Below are 19,005 nucleotides of genomic sequence, written 5' to 3' on the forward strand. Positions count from 1 at the left end.
GGAAGTATGCAAGATTGATCTGTTAAATATCTGCAAGGATCACTTCTGTACCTGACAGGTGTATACAGGTGAGAGATGTGGACAATCCTGCCTATTAATACTCAGGTAGACTAAACAGGCTCCGCTCTAGTCAGGCTCCACTCATGTAACATGCATTACTACCAAGCTAAAGAGCTACTAACACTACCTCACATCAACACGCTTGCCAACTTGGTATGAGAAGTAATCTCTTTTATTTGATATTTACAGTAATGACATCAATAGATTAGTAGGGCCTTTCCTCGTATCAAACCGAGACAGATCAGAAAGAATAACATGGTCTGGCAACACAGGGTACAGTAGAGACAGGTCAACAACATCAACTATGGTACACTGGTCAAACAAACCATCAACATAAACAAATACGATCGCAGATAAAGGAATTAGGTGGCTCCTCACGAACAGGACGCTCGCATTATGAAGTCACTTCCCCTAAATTAAAGCTGCAATATGTAACGTTTTGAGCAACGGACCAAATTCACATAGAAATGTGTTAATAGATCTGTCATTCTCATTGAAAGCAAGTCTAAGAAGCGATATATACAGTTGAAGTAAGAAGTTAACATACACTTAGGTTGGAAACATTAAAACTCGTTTTTCAACCACTCCACAAATTTCTTGTTAATAAACTATAGTTTTGGCAAGTCGGTTAGGACATCTACTTTGTGCATGACACAAGTCATTTTTCCAACAATTGTTTACAGATTATTTCACTTATAATTCACTGTTTCACAATTCCAGTGGGTCAGAAGTTTACATACACTAAGTTGACTGTGCCTTTAAACAGCTTGGAATATTCCTGAAAATTATGTCTTGGCTTTAGAAGCTTCTGATCGGCTAATTGACATCATTTGAGTCAATTGGAGGTGTACCTGTATTTCAAGGCCTACCATCAAAGTCAATGCCTCTTTGCTTGACATCATGGGAAAACAAAAGAAATCAGCCAAGACCTCAGGAAAAAATTGTAGATCTCCACAAGTCTGATTCATCCTTGGAAGAATTTCCAAACGCCTGAAGGTACCATGTTCATCTGTACAAACAATAGTACGTAAGTATAAACACCATGGGACCACGCAGCCGCCATACCGCTCAGGAAGGAGACGCGTTCTGTGTCCTAGAGATGAACGTACTTTTGTGCTTAAAGTGCAAATCAATCCCAGAACAACAGGAAAGGACCTTGTGAAGATGCTGGAGGAAACAGGTACAAAAGTATCTATATCCACAGTGAAACGAGTCCTATATCGGCCGCTCAGCAAGGAAGAAGCCACTGCTCCAAAACCGACATAAAAAAGCCAGACTACGGTTCGCAACTGCACATGGGGGAGAAAGATCGTACTTTTGGGAGAAAATGTCCTCTGGTGAAACAAAAACAGAACTGTTTGGCCATAATGACCATCATTATGTTTGTTATGTTTGGAGGAAAAAGGGGGAGGCTTGCGAGTCAAAGAAAACCATCCCAAATGTGAAGTACAGGGGTGGCAGCATCATGTTGTGGGGGTGCTTTGCTGCAGGAGGGACTGGTGCACTTCATAAAATAGATGGATGGCATCATGAGAAAGGAGAATTATGTGGATATAATGAAGCAACATCTCAAGACATCAGTTAGGAAGTTGAAGCTTGGTCGCAAATGGGTCTTCCAAATGGACAATGACCCAAAGCATACTTCCAAAGTTGTGGCAAAATGGCTTATGGACAACAAAGTCAAGGTATTGGAGTGGCCATCACAACGCCCTGACCTCAATCCTATAGAAGATTTGTGGGCAGAACTAAAAAATCGTGTGCGGGCAAGGAGGCCTAGAAACTTGACTCAGTTACACCAGCTCTGTCAGGAGGAATGGGACAAAATTCACCCAACTTATTGTGGGAAGCTTGTGGAAGGCTTCCCAAAACGTTTGACCCAAGTTAAACAACTTAAAGGCAATGCTACCAAATACTAATTGAGTGTATGTAAACTTCTGACCCACTGGGAATGTGATGAAAGAAATAAAAGCTGAAATAAATCACTCTACTATTATTCTGACTTCACATTCTTAAAATAAAGTGGTGATCTAACTGACCTAAGACAGGTAATTTTTATTCGGATTAAATGTCAGGAATTGTGAAAAACTGATATTAAATGTATTTGTCTAAGGTGTATGCAAACTTCCGACTTAAACTGTATGTTCTATGTGCACTATTTCTATGCTCCCCGTTCTTACGTTTCATTTTTGCGTCTTTTACTTTCGGCTTTAAACACACGCTTCAAACTACTGAAAATACAATATTTTTGGTAATGTAAAAGTTATTTCACTGCATGCTCTTCATGTTTTGATTTAACCAAACTAGAACATCTGGTGTATTGAATTTAGGCAATTTTTGAACTGATCAATTAGCTCAGTTGGCAGGGCCGGCGTCCAAATGAAATATTGAATATTTGACCGACTCATCGATCAGATGCTTTCTCCGGTGATATAGTTTCAGTAGAGGAAAAGGCGAGGCAAAGCAAGAGGGCTCACTCTTGCCAGAATATGTCCAGTACAAGACCAACGCGTTTCTATGGGAATAATATGCAGACCTAAGCTTATCGCCTGCCTTCACGCCTTTGGGACAAAAACTCCCATTGTTAGGGCAGAGAAATTAGCATCTCGTCATTACATACTCTGGTTTCAGCTTCTTGCGAATTGGAAAATAAAGTAGGGGAGTGCACATCACACAGCTAGGATGCTAGACTGCATCCTAAAAATAATTAAAAAATTATTCCTGTCAGAATAAAAACATTAAAAATACTTCACCAGGGACATGACTTATCCACAGACGATCATTAGCTTATTGTTTTTTCTTTTGAATAGCTGTGGATGTTTTCAAATCACAAGTGTGTGGGCCTATGGGGGGGGGGTTGTGTGGTGAAGATATGGATCTCTCCAGAATACATGCATATGTAGGAACGTGCTCATTTGGCAATGTTGGATTACCGATTGTCTTAACTCACCACGCCCACCACCAATAAACAGAGTTTCTCACTCATTTTTTTCTTTGCCTCTGCACAAGCCAACAAAGTCTGTTTTTTAACATCCATTGCGAATGATTGTTCTAATACTTAGGAGGAACTATCTTTCCAACACTCCCCGCCTCAATAATCACCAAGCCTCGGTGTGAAAGAGCAAAATATCATGATCTGATGACCCCATATAGCCAGTGGAAATGTTATTTTAAAAAACAGCGGTCTGTCTAGAGCTCACTGGGTGGGAAACTCTGAGGGCCCAGAATAGGCTAGTTGATACAATGTTGCAGTTCACTAACAATAGCTCAAGTCAAGACAGATAGAAAGGGAGGCAGACAGGTGGAGAAGAGAGATGATTGAGATTGAAAGAAGCAGAATTTATCAGGTTATTTTCTACTGTTTTTATTTGTCAGCTTTACTTAGTTGAGATGGAAGTTACAGGCCTACTGCTGCATTGGCCTATAGGCTCGGAGTTCTATGAGCTCATTTCTTTAGCCGCCAATGGATCACAGTGTATCAATGTGTTCATATGGCAGAGGCTGCTGGTCTCACCTCAGTTCAATTTGAACTTTGACATTTTTATCATTTTATTTCAGATTTTTATGATTAACCACGTGACAATGATTGAGAAAATAAAATATTGAAATTAAACTGTTGCACAAAAATGTGCATATAAAACAATTATCATAACTGGCACTAAGAACGGTAGAAATGCTAGGGTAAATTGGAAACATCCACAAACTTGAAACTCACCAGCTGCCTATGGTCTTTACTATTACAATTTGAACATGCAAGAGGATGCACACATAAGGTGGTCCCGGGAAAAAACATGCCCCGCCTATGGATATCAAAGTTCTGCCGCCGGCCCTGTCAGTTGGTCAGGTGTGGTGCCTAGACAGAACAAAACCCTGCAGTCCCAGCGGGACTCCAGGAGCACGGTTACCTACCCCTGCTCTACACTATACTTGCTCGTTTTGTAACAAACTGAAATTAGGCAAACATTTTGCAACCAGGAAATGGTGGAACGATTTATGCATAGTGCATCTTTAAATATCAGTTGGCCATCTTACTTCCCCACCACATTACTCTCTCTGTCAGGAGAGCAGCTATATTGCATGGGCAGCGTTGACAGCGTGGTACAGAATGTCGGGTGGTCGTGATTCAGGCTGTGGTCAGTCTGCAGCAGTGTGATCTATAATATATACAGCCTATCAACAGTTAACCACTGACTCCATTTGGATTGCTCCAAGCTTCCATTCACCAGTTGGCACCTGTGAGAGAGAGAGAGCGAGAGTGAGTGCGAGAGAGAGAGAGAGTGCGAGAGAGAGAGAGAGAGTGCGAGACAGAGAGTGCGAGAGAGGTCTTGTGAATATAGGTGTTAGGTTAAGAAGTAGGGCAGCTAGGGTTGTAATGGTCCTATTAGTGGGCAAGGTGATTTTATTTTACCTTTATTTAACTAGGCAAGTCAGTTAAGAACAAATTCTTATTTTCAATGACGGCCTAGGAACAGTGGGTTAACTGCCTGTTCAAGGGCAGAACGACAGATTTGTACCTTGTCAGCTTGGGGATTTGAACTTGCAACCTTCCGGTTACTAGTCCAACGCTCTAACCACTAGGCTACCCTGCCGATTGTCTAGAGGAAAGGAGAGGACTTGATTGGCTCAGGGTCAGACATAAATGAGATCTAGGGAACAGATGGACAGACTGACTGACTAATGTGCGTAACCAGACAGGAAGGTAAACAGAGGCCAGTCATAAGAATTACACTGTCAATCAACCAACCAACCAATCAGTGAATGACTGAGGTCACTGAACATGGCTGGGAAGTTGTGGTTCTCTGAACAGGTCTGTGAATGACAACACACGGTACTTTTTAACTTCTGTTTCCTGGTTTACATTGACTGTACATACTTATGTTTTGGCGTACTAACTGACCGTTAATATTGTGGTTCTGTTGTCTCGTTGATCCAGGCAGGTTGCAAGGGCTATTCGGAGGCCAGTTGTTCCTTTGCTGGTCTCCCATGTCTTGTCTAATCATGCCACCTCTCCTCTGACCCCCCTAGAGAGAGAGAAAGCGAGAGAGCAAGAGAAAAAGATCCAAGATATATTTAAAGAAAGATACAGATAATATCCATTTTATTCACTTCCCTACCAAATGTAAACAGACACACGCACACCCTCACACAGTTCTCACCATGTCTCCAGGCCACCTCCTCCCTCTCTGTGGTGGGCCTGACCAACCTGAAAAGCCCTCCTGTTCCTCGTCTTCCTCTCTACCATACCCGCCCTGATGGTCACTGAGACAGAGTGTGTGAGAGGGAGAGATGGTGTTAAAATGCACCCTTCCTCCACTTCTTAAGGTAACCACTGATCTGACAGATTAGGTGAACACAGGGATCCGTAGATCAGTGATGACTCCAAGAAAGGGAGGAAGGAATCATTGTTATATTCAAAAGAAGCCACAACATGTCTTCACTGTGTTGTAGTACCTCCCGGCAGCCAGGGGGTGCTGTGAGAGCCTGCCTCCAGGTATGGTGACCTTCACTCCCTCCAGCCTCTCCTGTCTCCTCCTCTCCAGGTCATGTCTCAGGTCTCTGGGATCTCTCACTGCCTGCTGCTGCCTCTGATCACACAACACATCAATAATACATCACTCAATCAACCAATACATCCAGGAACCAATCAGTCCATTGACATATCAATCATAAACCTCTACACATTATTGTACCTGCATGCGGCCAACTTTAGAGAAGACAGGTTCCATATCAGGTTCTGACATACTCATGTTGAACAGCCTGGACGAGAGGAATACAAATATATTGTTTGTAAACAGCACATTAAAGGCTTAAACAAAAGCTCTAAAGATATTCAAATTACCATTGTAACCAGGTGTTCATGTACCTGTTCAGAGTTGGTCCTTCTTCCTCCTGCTCCTCCTCCTCAGGCAGACCTCCATCTTGGGGGCCAGAGAAACGCTCGTTCAGTGTCACACCATCACCCCTAAAGTAATGCTCTGGAGAAAATCAGAGAAAGAGAGAGAGATTGATTGCCTTGAAGGCTGTGATAAGTATCTATAGGTTCTGTCTGAGGTGGGCACATTAGTGTCAATGAGCGGTGTGTGCTGTGAGTGTGTACACAAGTGGCTGTGCGTGCGCATATTCAGGTTGTATTTGCTTCGTTTCCTAACCTTTGACTTGGTGCACCAGGGTGATGATCTCCTGGGCAAAAGTCCCAGAGTGCATTGCAGACTCCTGGTACGTCCCAGAATGCTCTAGCATGGGCAGGAAGTCTAGGCGCTGGCGGCCCACGTTGACCAGATCCAGCGACAACTGGCGGTCTGAGGAGTAGCACAGCTGGCTGGAGGAACGGAGGAGGGATGAGAAATGGAGGAGGGATGAGAAACAGAGGGATGAGAAACAGAGGAGGGATGAGAAACAGAGGAGGGATGAGCAATGGAGGAGAGGAAGGAAGCGGTGGAGGCATTACAATCTGAGATCAGGCCTGAATACAAGGGTTTAACTATGAAATTATAGTACTAGTAGCTTCTAACATAGTTTACTGTCGTAGCTAGCTGATGGGAAATTTGTGGAAAGGGTTTGATTTAAGTAAAGACTGTAGTTTGGGGGTGGAACTAAGTCATTTGTTCTGAACAACAAAATGTATGCATGCATGCATGAATAAGTCATTTTGCATAAAAGCATTTGATAAATGGTATATATATATTCTGAATTCAATAATACTGTTGAGGGGAGTTAAGTGATTCTCTAGTGGATCTCTTATGTAAATCAAATATAACTATAACATTGTGTACTGAACAACCTTACCTTGACCGAGGCATCTGTTAACACACTACACTTACCTTCACATTTTAAAGCTTTAGGAAAAATGACTGATTAAGTACGTCATCAAGAGCTGTTGGTTTGGACATATTTGCAAAAATGCACTTAGTCCAAATAAGGTCAAATTGTTTAAAATGAGTTTGAAACGCAACAGGAAGAGAGTGAGACATTACTCGTCTCCAGGAAGAGAGTGAGACATTACTCGTCTCCAGGGATGTAGTTGTGAAACGCTGAACGCCAGTCGAAATAACGGGTGGGGGGGGGGTAACGCTAATGCTAACAATGTGTATGTGGTGTAAAAGGTGCATCAACGCTCTTGATGAAATAAAATAAAAAAGGTGTGTGAACAGTGATTATCCTCCACTACATCCCTGCCCACTTCCTGTGCCAGTGTATCACTGGCATGGGTCAAAGGTGAAAATACATGCTTCTTTAAATGCTTCGCTGTCTGCATTTGTCAATCAACAGTGTAGTTCTTGTCCTTGGTTGGTGAAATGTTGACAGTGTAGTTGCTTGTCCTTGAACGGTCCAGAGTGGACAGCATAGTTCTTGTCCTTGATTGGCCCAAGGTACACAGTATGTTCTCTTGCAGGTGTGGTTTTCGAGAGCAAGTTGTGCCTAGATGAAGTGTAGACTGACAGTACCCATCTGTACAGGAATGTTTCTGAGATGTCCTTTTTCAGAGCAATACTCAAGTGTTTTCATGAGGATTAATCCATGCTGAACTATTGGCTGATACATCGGCTGTGTTTGCGGTTTCAATTCCTCTTCTTCCCAAAGTGTTCATTCTGGGGCCTTTTAACTAGGCCGAGTCCAGATTCACTGTCAGGAATACCTTAGTCCTCACCGAGTTGGGTTTCCCCTTGCTGTTGTAATGCTTTGACAGAGCTGTTTTCCTGGTGCAAAATGGAGTTCATCAATAGTCATATGGTTCTGAGAGCCTCCTGGAGAACAGACACCATTAGTGGGATTGAGTTTGAGCATTATTACTCCCTGATTGGTCCATGAGTATCAGGGTCAATACGGGTGGAAAAGACAGCTGAACGTTAGCTTGAAGAAGTCAAACCGAAAGCTTTATTTTCATGTGTTGAGTCTAAAAGTATTTTTCACTCTTTCCAATGTGGAAGTTCATCTCCACATATTCATCATCCACTGCTTTTCTGACTGGACATCATCCTGGTCATCTCCAGATATTCATCATCCACTGCTTTTCTGACTGGACATCATCCTGGTCATCTCCAGATATTCATCATCCACTGCTTTTCTGACTGGACATCATCCTGGTCATCTCCAGATATTCATCATCCACTGCTTTTCTGACTGGACATCATCCTGGTCATCTCCACATATTCATCATCCACTGCTTTTCTGACTGGACATCATCCTGGTCATCTCCAGATATTCATCATCCACTGCTTTTCTGACTGGACATCATCCTGGTCATCTCCAGATATTCATCATCCACTGCTTTTCTGACTGGACATCATCCTGGTCATCTCCAGACCTTCACATTGCCTTCTGCTCTTCTCTACTCTTGCTTGTGTCTACTAGCTGGTCACTCAGGCCTTCTTCAGTTCATCCAGAAGGTGGATCTCTCAGTGTGTTTAATGACTGTGCTCCTCCATCCAATGATTGGATTCTCCCTGGTCTGTTCACATCCCTCTGACTTAGGCCATAGCATCCGGTCTTTACTTGTAGTCATCCAGTGTTGTCCTTTGTTCTGGTACAGCTCGAAGTGAGTTATACTAAGAACCTGTAGCCTTTGGTTGCTTTAAGGACAACATCATTGCCTTGAGTTGTTGTTCAGACAGTCAGGTCTGCTCAGTGCTGCGCTTTATAGTCCATTTCTTTGAGTGAACCTGTTTGTAGAAAGGTATGCAGGGCCACTCCAAACCCAGTTTGGTCGTAAGACCCATGCAGAACAGATCCCAGGTTTCTGAAAATATGTGGTGAGTGTTGAGAGAATTTGGATCCAAGTTTGCCTCAGAAGCGTAGGTATTGTGAGACCGTGGCAGAATCTCCTTTAGGCCTTGAGACTCTTGAGCATCATGGGTTTAGACATGAAGAACAACCAGGAACATGATGATGTGTGGCCTTGAGGGCGGTCAAGACGGCGAATGAAGTCGTTAAAGTCTTTGGCAAGTTTCAGTGGGAATGAGTCCACCTCAGATTAAACACATTGGATGAAGACTTAAAGTTCTTCTGCTTGCTTGACAGATAAGTATGAAAATCCTCTAGAAGTCTGCAGAATAATATAGGCAATGATGGAAAGAACATGTTGACTTACCTTTGGACATTGGTCTGAATAAAATACAAACATTTGAGCTAGTTTAAGCTATTTGAAAGTCTTGTGACTAGAGCTGGTGTTTTGGCATATGTATCCTCTCAGGCTGAGTGGGGTGAAGGGTCATTGCCTGGCTCTGCTTCTGAAATAAATCCTTTCACGATAGTCTTTCTCTGATTAGCTGATCAAGAGCTGATAATTCCAGGTGTTTCTCAAGACATTCAAAAAAAAAACATGGTGGCATCAAACGGATGTTCCTGAAGTTCAGTTCAGGACATATTCCAGCCCAAAGCGTCTTCGGTCAGCCGAAGACCAAGGCACCATGCAGTGGCTCAGTGACTGACATTTATCAGGCTCATCAACTCCATATTAGAATGTATTGGGTATCATGTATACAGGAAATCCTCCTATATACCAACAAGACTCTTCTGCAGTTGTTTGGTGCTCAGTTTGGTTAGTACCAAGACTTTTCCCCTTGTCTTCATGGGTTCTGCATTTTCCTCCAAGACTCAGGTCTATCAGCTGTAGTGAGTGGCAGAACGGTGCCTCCTCTACTCCTCTCTATACACTCTTTACTTTCTACAGCTCCTTCAGCACGTTCCACCATGCAGGCTGCTTGCTCTTTATTCATTTCAGCTATGAAGGATGAGCTGCAAACACACTGCTGGCATCTGGTGGGTCTCTTGGCTGGTTGGTCTCTTGGTTGTCAGGGATGCTTTCGCTGTGGGAAGCTGCAACCACTCCTTTTGTGAGTTGCCACATTCTGTTGGGTTGTTCATTGGATGAGAGATTTCTGAAGAACTGATGAGCCAAACCTCTGCCGTGAGCCATTAGGTTATTCATATGGTTGATAGTCTTCTACTGTGGCATCTCTGTTCTCTAGAATGTTGCAAAGCTGGTCTGAGATGTTCTGCACCTCTTGATGAACAATAAAAGTTATTTGGGAGATCCCGACTTGCCTCCTCTATGAATTGATTCCACCTTTCTAATCATGAGAGTGTGAAGGACAATGCTGTAAAATGGCCACTACTAAAAGGAGGCATTTGGCGATTCGCCATGTTCATCACTGCAATGCCCCACATCAGGAAGGATTAGTTTGATGTATATAAATTGCGTTCCATCACAAATTCTCAGCTTATAGAATAAAAAAAATTGGTTAGAAGAAAACTTCCTTCTCTGGCTGTCAATGATCTCAGGGCTTCTGACTTTGTCTTCCTGCAGTTGACAGTGAGAGTTGAAAAGAAGCATGAACTTTCACCCTTGACCCCTAAACGTTGCTGTCGGAAACACCTTACCTGTTCTGGCCCACAGGCCGGTTCATGTCCACCTTTATGGTGAGCGTCTCCTTCTCGCCGGCGCCCATGCGAGGCATTCCCATATCGTTCTGCTGTTGGTTCCAGTTGGGGTTGAGATCACTATGCTGAGGTTTCCTAGGATCCATCCTGCCCTGTGCTGGCGGACGGCCTCCTCGCGGCCCTGGTCCCCGGTCCTTCTCGCAGCGGGGCTCCTTGTTGCTCACCTCTGCCCAACCGGGCACCTCCTCTCTGGGCTCCATGACCCAGACGCCTCCCCTGGGTTGGTACACCTGGTGCTCCGGAGGGGAGTGCTGGGGGATGGCATCCCGGGGTCGGTACCCCTGCATTCCCTGAATTAGAGGCCGGGGCTGGTTCATGGAGGGCCCCATCTGTCTCTTGCCACCCTGGGCTGGGGCCCCCCTCTCCCCTCGGAATGCACTGTTTCTGGCCCTGGGCTCTGTGGGACTACCTCTATCTTGGAAGCCCATGGGGCTGGCTCTCCCATGACGATCAGTGCTTCTTCTGGACTCATGTATAGGCCCTCTCCTCGCCTCATGTATAGGCCCTCTCCTCTCCTCGTGGACAGGGCTTCTCCTCTCCTCGTGGACAGGCCCTCTCCTCTCCTCGTGGACAGGCCCTCTCCTCGCCTCGTGGACAGGGCCCCTCCTCTCCTCGTGGACAGGCCCTCTCCTCGCCTCGTGGACAGGGCCCCTCCTCTCCTCGTGGACAGGGCCTCTCCTCTCCTCGTGGACAGGGCCTCTCCTCTCCTCGTGGACAGGGCCTCTCCTCTCCTCGTGGACAGGGCCTCTCCTCTCCTCGTGGACAGGCCCTCTCTTCTCCTCATGGACAGGGCCTCTCCTCTCCTCATGGACAGGGCCTCTCCTCTCCTCATGGACAGGGCCTCTCCTCTCCTCATGGACAGGGCCTCTCCTCTCCTCATGGACAGGGCCTCTCCTCTCCTCATGGACAGGGCCTCTCTTCTCCTCATGGACAGGGCCTCTCTTCTCCTCATGGACAGGCCCTCTCCTCTCCTCATGGACAGGGCCTCTCCTCTCCTCATGGACAGGCCCTCTCCTCTCCTCATGGATAGGGCCTCTCCTCTCCTCATGGACAGGGCCTCTCCTCTCCTCATGGACAGGCCCTCTCCTCTCCTCATGGACAAGGCCTCTCCTCTCCTCATGGACAGGGCCTCTCCTCTCCTCATGGACAGGGCCTCTCCTCTCCTCATGGACAGGCCCTCTCCTCTCCTCATGGACAGGCCCTCTCCTCTCCTCATGGACAGGCCCTCTCCTCTCCTCATGGTCAAGCCGACCCCTGGCCTCTTCTCTGGTATTGGACCTGCTACCCGACTTCCTGAACCGCTCCTCAGTGGCTCTGGCCCGGTGGTGACGGTGACTGAATCGGTCGTGGCTTGGGCTCTGGTCGGGGCCACGGCCCCTCTGGTTGTCGTAGAGTTCCGGCCCTCTGCTGTTTATAATACCATGGTCATGCTCCACGATGAGGGTTCCAGGCCCCCGGCCATCGTGGCTCCCTGAGGGGCCCCTGCGCCCCCGTGGCCCTCCTCCTCCGTACCCTTCCCGGGGCCTCTCCAACGAGGGGCGGCGCACCCTAAACTCTGTCTCCTTCCCGTACCTGTGTCGACATAAAGAGCAGGTGACATGGTTCAGCACTGACCGAGGACATACGATCACGCTGACTATACGTAACAAATATACAGATTTTGTAATAGCTAGCTTTCAATTTATTTAGGAAAACACGTAGTATATGAATAGAATTTATGGGCTAATAGATAGTACCTTATATTGGTTAATGACAACAGTCATTCATGCAAGCTGATTAGCAATAAACAAATCCATATGACATCACAGGCGCACAAAGCCTCTAGATTACAGCAGGTAACAATAATAAAGTATTCAACTATATCACAGTGTACGTCATGGCAAGCACCTGGTTCCAAGGATCACAGAGACAAGAGCATGTCATCCATGTTAAGCCATGCAATTCAATCTACTACTACTACTCTAAGGTTACATGATTACACAGGGGACACAGTAGCAGGGTGGAGTTTGCACTTAGAAAAAACAGGAAGCTGGGTTCTCCTCTTCAATCTTCTTCTCTCGCTTTTGGCCATAAAATTCCAACGGAACACTGCTCAAATTTACCCAGGATGCACCGCTTCATCAGCTTCCCTCCGGTTCCGGTCAGAGATGGTGCTCTTCTCTCTATGCATGTCATCTCTGCTTCGGTCTCCATAGGGACCTGGAAAATCTCCACCCCTCCTCTCCCCCTTCCCCCCACCCTGAACCCTCTCCCTGGGGCTGCGGTCCCTGGACCTTCCCTGGCTCTGGTCCTGCTCTTCTCTTCTCCAGCCTGTAGAGGACACTATCTGGTGGTGGTCAGGACTGTAGTGAGGGTGCTGCGGGGCCAGTGATGGCAGCTTCTCTCTGGGTAGCCTCTGAGGGGAGTGGGGCAGCCCTTCGCTCCCGCTTCCTTTTCCCCTGCCACCCCCTCTGCCATCATGGGGGGAGAGCCTTCTGCGCTCGGTGTAGCCCAGCTCGTGAGGTGCCGATGGGATTCTGCGATGGTGGAATTCCTCTGGGGGGAGGTGGTGGTCAAGCCTGTGGAGGCCTGGGGAAACAGGTCTTCTGTGGCCCTCTGGGCCATCTGGGTGGATCTCGTCCATGAAGCGAACCCACTGATCCTCCCCAGGCAGCCTGCCCAGGTCAGCCAGCACCTGCTGGGGGTTGAAGTCTGGGTCGTCCCAGGGGAACCGCCGACCATCCTGCCTGCGCGGACTAACTCTGCAATAACACACAAAAAATATAAAACATTTTAATTGTAAAACACCTTTCATACAGCGTGCTGAGATGAGACAACATTCTAAAGTAATCTTACTGACCCACACACTGGACTAGCATGTCAAATGAAGTGTGGAAGATATTTACCTGTGAGAATAGTGGGGCGATCGTGACCGTGGCCTCAACATTCTCTTTACTTTGAGAGATCAGTGGACAGAGAGAAAGAGTATGCATGAGTAAAATACCACAATACACAGTTCCCTTGCTGTGATGCCATACATCCAGCATCAATAAGATTTATTTTTATATCGTCTACACATTTTCACAGGTGCAGCCAAATGTTTGTTTCGAGCTCCAGCAGCGCAGTATACCTAACAATGCAAAACAATACACACAAATCCCCAAAACGTAAAGAAATATCAGAACAAGCAATGTCCGTCCTGAATATATAACAATATACATTTCAGATTATTCAGCAAAATGCTAGGACTGTAACCAGCTTTACTATGTCGTTTAACTTGGAAACTAAAGGGATTGAAATGTACAGTAGTAGAAAAACATTGAGAACTAAACGTTGTGTATGCTAGCTAGGCCATGCTAAAACCACTAGTCAGGAAGAAAACCAGACTTGGGACTATGATCAGCTCAAACGACGAAATATTTAACTAGTTACTACCAAACAATACCAGCTAACGTAACTAAGTCTAATAAATAGCAGTGATTTACACCATATTAACCGACATATCTTAACATGTGTGTGTTTAATTGTCGTTTTTAGCCGACACCTCAACTCCACGATTTACGATGTGAATTGAGCGGCGACTTGTTTGGGCGACTGGCCGTTTATCAGCGTTGGGTGAATTTTGACTCGTTTTATTGTCGCCTAACTGGAGCTCACATGTCACATAACATTAACACTGTCGCGTGGTATTATTTGGGTGTGGGAATCAGTCGTTTTTAATAAAAACTTCATTTTATGTGACGTCGGAGCTCCAGTCCGCCCACAATAGTCGCTGCTGCACCACATCGTGTATCGGAGAGTTTAATCGCCTATGTCGTAGCCAGCTATCTCGCTGCATGGCACTTACCCCAGCGCACGTTCCTACCAAAACTAGAGGATACGTAAACCAAAACACCAGTCTCGCACACACGATTTTATTACACAACTACTAGCTAGTAAGTAATGACGATCAAATATATCTCATATGAAGGACGTTCGTATTGTCAGCATTCAGGAAGTTGTACAGTTGACCGTCTTTGCCTCGCGACTTCAAAACAGGATAAACTGCCTTTGACCCGGAAACACACACAATAAGGATAGCGCCACTGTTAGGACGTTTGAGTCACAGACGAAGGGGGTAGTTATATCATCTTTGCTTGAGTTGTTTCCTCTGAACTAGATGTGTCCAATACAATTCATTTTTTAATCAAAACTCATTGTAGAATACAAAAGTATTTTTTCACAAGACTGAGGGTATAAAACATTAAGGACAGCTGCTCTTTCCATGACCAGGTGAATCCAGATGAAAGCTATTATCCATAGCTTATTGATGTAATTTATTAAATCCACTTCATTCAGTGTAGATAAGGGAAAACAGGTCAAAGAAAATGTATAAGCCTTGAGACAATTGAGACATGGATTGTGTATTACATTTACATTTAAGTCATTTAGCAGACGCTCTTATCCAGAGCGACTTACAAATTGGTGAATTCACCTTCTGACATCCAGTGGAACAGCCACTTTACAATAGTGCATCTAAGTCATTAAGGGGGGGGGGGGGGTGAGAAGGATTACTTATCCTATCCTAGGTATTCCTTGAAGAGGTGGGGTTTCAGGTGTCTCCGGAAGGTGGTGATTGACTCCGCTGTCCTGGCGTCGTGAGGGAGTTTGTTCCACCATTGGGGGCCAGAGCAGCGAACAGTTTTGACTGGGCTGAGCGGGAACTGTACTTCCTCAATGGTAGGGAGGCGAGCAGGCCAGAGGTGGATGAACGCAGTGCCCTTGCTTGGGTGTAGGGCCTGATCAGAGCCTGGAGGTACTGCGGTGCCGTTCCCCTCACAGCTCCGTAGGCAAGCACCATGGTCTTGTAGCGGATGCGAGCTTCAACTGGAAGCCAGTGGAGAGAGCGGAGGAGCGGGGTGACGTGAGAGAACTTGGGAAGGTTGAACACCAGACGGGCTGCGGCGTTCTGGATGAGTTGTAGGGGTTTAATGGCACAGGCAGGGAGCCCAGCCAACAGCGAGTTGCAGTAATCCAGACGGGAGATGACAAGTGCCTGGATTAGGACCTGCGCCGCTTCCTGTGTGAGGCAGGGTCGTACTCTGCGGATGTTGTAGAGCATGAACCTACAGGAACGGGCCACCGCCATGATGTTGGTTGAGAACGACAGGGTGTTGTCCAGGATCACGCCAAGGTTCTTAGCGCTCTGGGAGGAGGACACAATGGAGTTGTCAACCGTGATGGCGAGGTCATGGAACGGGCAGTCCTTCCCCGGGAGGAAGAGCAGCTCCGTCTTGCCGAGGTTCAGCTTGAGGTGGTGATCCGTCATCCACACTGATATGTCTGCCAGACATGCAGAGATGCGATTCGCCACCTGGTCATCAGAAGGGGGAAAGGAGAAGATTAATTGTGTGTCGTCTGCATAGCAATGATAGGAGAGACCATGTGAGGTTATGACAGAGCCAAGTGACTTGGTGTATAGCGAGAATAGGAGAGGGCCTAGAACAGAGCCCTGGGGGACACCAGTGGTGAGAGCGCGTGGCGAGGAGACAGATTCTCGCCACGCCACCTGGTAGGAGCGACCTGTCAGGTAGGACGCAATCCAAGCGTGGGCCGCGCCGGAGATGCCCAACTCGGAGAGGGTGGAGAGGAGGATCTGATGGTTCACAGTATCGAAGGCAGCCGATAGGTCTAGAAGGATGAGAGCAGAGGAGAGAGAGTTAGCTTTAGCAGTGCGGAGCGCCTCCGTGATGCAGAGAAGAGCAGTCTCAGTTGAATGACTAGTCTTGAAACCTGACTGATTTGGATCAAGAAGGTCATTCTGAGAGAGATAGAGGGAGAGCTGGCCAAGGACGGCACGTTCAAGAGTTTTGGAGAGAAAAGAAAGAAGGGATACTGGTCTGTAGTTGTTGACATCGGAGGGATCGAGTGTAGGTTTCTTCAGAAGGGGTGCAACTCTCGCTCTCTTGAAGACGGAAGGGACGTAGCCGGCGGTCAGGGATGAGTTGATGAGCGAGGTGAGGTAAGGGAGAAGGTCCCCGGAAATGGTCTGGAGGAGAGAGGAGGGGATAGGGTCGAGCGGGCAGGTTGTTGGGCGGCCGGCCGTCACAAGAAGCGAGATTTCATCTGGAGAGAGAGGGAGAAAGAGGTCAGAGCACAGGGTAGGGCAGTGTGAGCAGAACCAGCGGTGTCGTTTGACTTAGCAAACGAGGATCGGATGTCGTCGACCTTCTTTTCAAAATGGTTGACGAAGTCATCTGCAGAGAGGGAGGAGGGGGGAGGGGGAGGAGGATTCAGAAGGGAGGAGAAGGTGGCAAAGAGCTTCCTAGGGTTAGAGGCAGATGCTTGGAATTTAGAGTGGTAGAAAGTGGCTTTAGCAGCAGAGACAGAGGAGGAAAATGTAGAGAGGAGGGAGTGAAAGGATGCCAGGTCCGCAGGGAGGCGAGTTTTCCTCCATTTCCGCTCGGCTGCCCGGAGCTCTGTTCTGTGAGCTCGCAATGAGTCATCGAGCCACGGAGCGGGAGGGGAGGACCGAGCCGGCCTGGAGGATAGGGGACATAGAGAGTCAAAGGATGCAGAAAGGGAAGAGAGGAGGGTTGAGGAGGCAGAGTCAGGAGAAAGGTTGGAGAAGGTATGAGCAGAGGGAAGAGATGAAAGGATGGAAGAGGAAAGAGTAGCGGGGGAGAGAGAGCGAAGGTTGGGACGGCGCGATACCATCCGAGTAGGGGCAGTGTGGGAAGTGTTGGATGAGAGCGAGAGGGAAAAGGATACAAGGTAGTGGTCGGAGACTTGGAGGGGAGTTGCAGTGAGGTTAGTGGAAGAACAGCATCTAGTAAAGATGAGGTCGAGCGTATTGCCTGCCTTGTGAGTAGGGGGAAGGTGAGAGGGTGAGGTCAAAAGAGGAGAGGAGTGGAAAGAAGGAGGCAGAGAGGAATGAGTCAAAGGTAGACGTGGGGAGGTTAAAGTCGCCCAGGACTGTGAGAGGTGAGCCGTCCTCAGGAAAGGAGCTTATCAAGGCATCAAGCTCATTGATGAACTCTCCGAGGGAACCTGGAGGGCGATAAATGATAAGAATGTTAAGCTTGAAAGGGCTGGTAACTGTGACAGCATGGAATTCAAAGGAGGCGATAGATAGATGGGTAAGGGGAGAGAGAGAGAATGACCACTTGGGAGAGATGAGGATCCCGGTGCCACCACCCCGCTGACCAGAAGCTCTCGGGGTGTGCGAGAACACGTGGGCGGACGAAGAGAGAGCAGTAGGAGTAGCAGTGTTATCTGTGGTGATCCATGTTTCCGTCAGTGCCAGGAAGTCGAGGGACTGGAGGGAGGCATAGGCTGAGATGAACTCTGCCTTGTTGGCCGCAGATCGGCAGTTCCAGAGGCTACCGGAGACCAGGAACTCCACGTGGGTCGTGCGCGCTGGGACCACCAGATTAGGGTGGCCGCGGCCACGCGGTGTGGAGCGTTTGTATGGTCTGTGCAGAGAGGAGAGAACAGGGATAGATAGACACATAGTTAACAGGGTACAGAAGAGGCTACGCTAATGCAAAGGAGATTGGAATGACAAGTGGACTACACGTCTCGAATGTTCAGAAAGTTAAGCTTACGTAGCAAGAATCTTATTGACTAAAATGATTGAAATGAAACAGTACTGCTGGAGTAGGCTAGCTGGTAGTGGCTGCGATGTTGACACTACACTAATCAAGTCGTTCCGTCGAGTGTAATAGTTTCTACAGTGCTGCTATTCGGGGCTAGCTGGCTAGCTAGCAAGGTTGATTGCGTTCCGTTACTTAAAAGAACGACAATAGCTGGCTGGCTAACCTAGAAAATCGCTCTAGGCTACACAATTGTCTTAGATACAAAGACGGCTATGTAGCTAGCTAGCTACGATCAAACAAAACAAACCGTTGTACTGTAATAGTTACAACAGTGCTGCTATTCGGGGGCTAGCTGGCTAGCTACGTTAGAAGAACGACAATAGCTGGCCAGCTAACCTAGAAAATCGCTCTAGACTACACAATTGTCTTAGATACAAAGACGGCTATGTAGCTGGCTAGCTACGATCAAACAAATCAAACCGTTGTACTGTAATGAAGTGAAATGAAAATGTGATACTACCTGTGGAACGACGGAATGTTGACCGGGTAGTTGGAGTTCAATTCGGTAGAGGTTGGCTAGCTGTTGGCTAGCTAGCTAGCAGCATTTCCTACGTTAAGGACGACAAATAGCTGGCTAGCTAACCTCGGTAAATTAAGATAATCACTCTAAGTCTACACACTCTAAACTGCACAATTATCTTGGATACGAAGACAACTATGTAGCTAGCTGACACTACGCTAATCGAGTCGTTCAGTTGAGTGTAATAGTTTCTACAGTGCTAGTGGACAGTGGATGTTAGCTAGCTGCTTAGCTGCTTAGCTAGCTGCTTAGCTAGCTGCTGGGCAGATGCGTTAGGACGACGAAATACGATAATTATGCAATTGTCGTTGATACAAAGACGGCTATGTAGCTGGCTAAGAAGAAATTGCTAAGATTAGACAAATCAAACCG

At 46.9% G+C, this 19,005-nt stretch overlaps 1 protein-coding gene across 1 annotated transcript; it reads right to left on the reverse strand.

Annotated features, from left to right (window-relative positions):
* Positions 1-214: 214 nt before the first annotated feature.
* On the reverse strand, positions 215-14,509 carry LOC135517192 (thyroid hormone receptor-associated protein 3-like). Its single transcript, XM_064941273.1, has 11 exons — positions 14,324-14,509; positions 13,383-13,431; positions 12,600-13,238; positions 10,438-12,069; positions 6,207-6,376; positions 5,921-6,032; positions 5,748-5,814; positions 5,509-5,642; positions 5,214-5,316; positions 4,955-5,078; positions 215-4,290 (listed from the first exon to the last, which is right to left on the reverse strand). Exons 2-11 carry the CDS (start codon positions 13,421-13,423, stop codon positions 4,277-4,279), a joined length of 3,036 nt encoding a protein of 1,011 aa, XP_064797345.1. The 5' UTR covers positions 13,424-13,431; positions 14,324-14,509; the 3' UTR covers positions 215-4,276.
* Positions 14,510-19,005: the final 4,496 nt, after the last annotated feature.

Source organism: Oncorhynchus masou, chromosome 28 (genome assembly GCF_036934945.1).
Source record: "Oncorhynchus masou masou isolate Uvic2021 chromosome 28, UVic_Omas_1.1, whole genome shotgun sequence".
Lineage (NCBI taxonomy): Eukaryota > Metazoa > Chordata > Actinopteri > Salmoniformes > Salmonidae > Oncorhynchus > Oncorhynchus masou.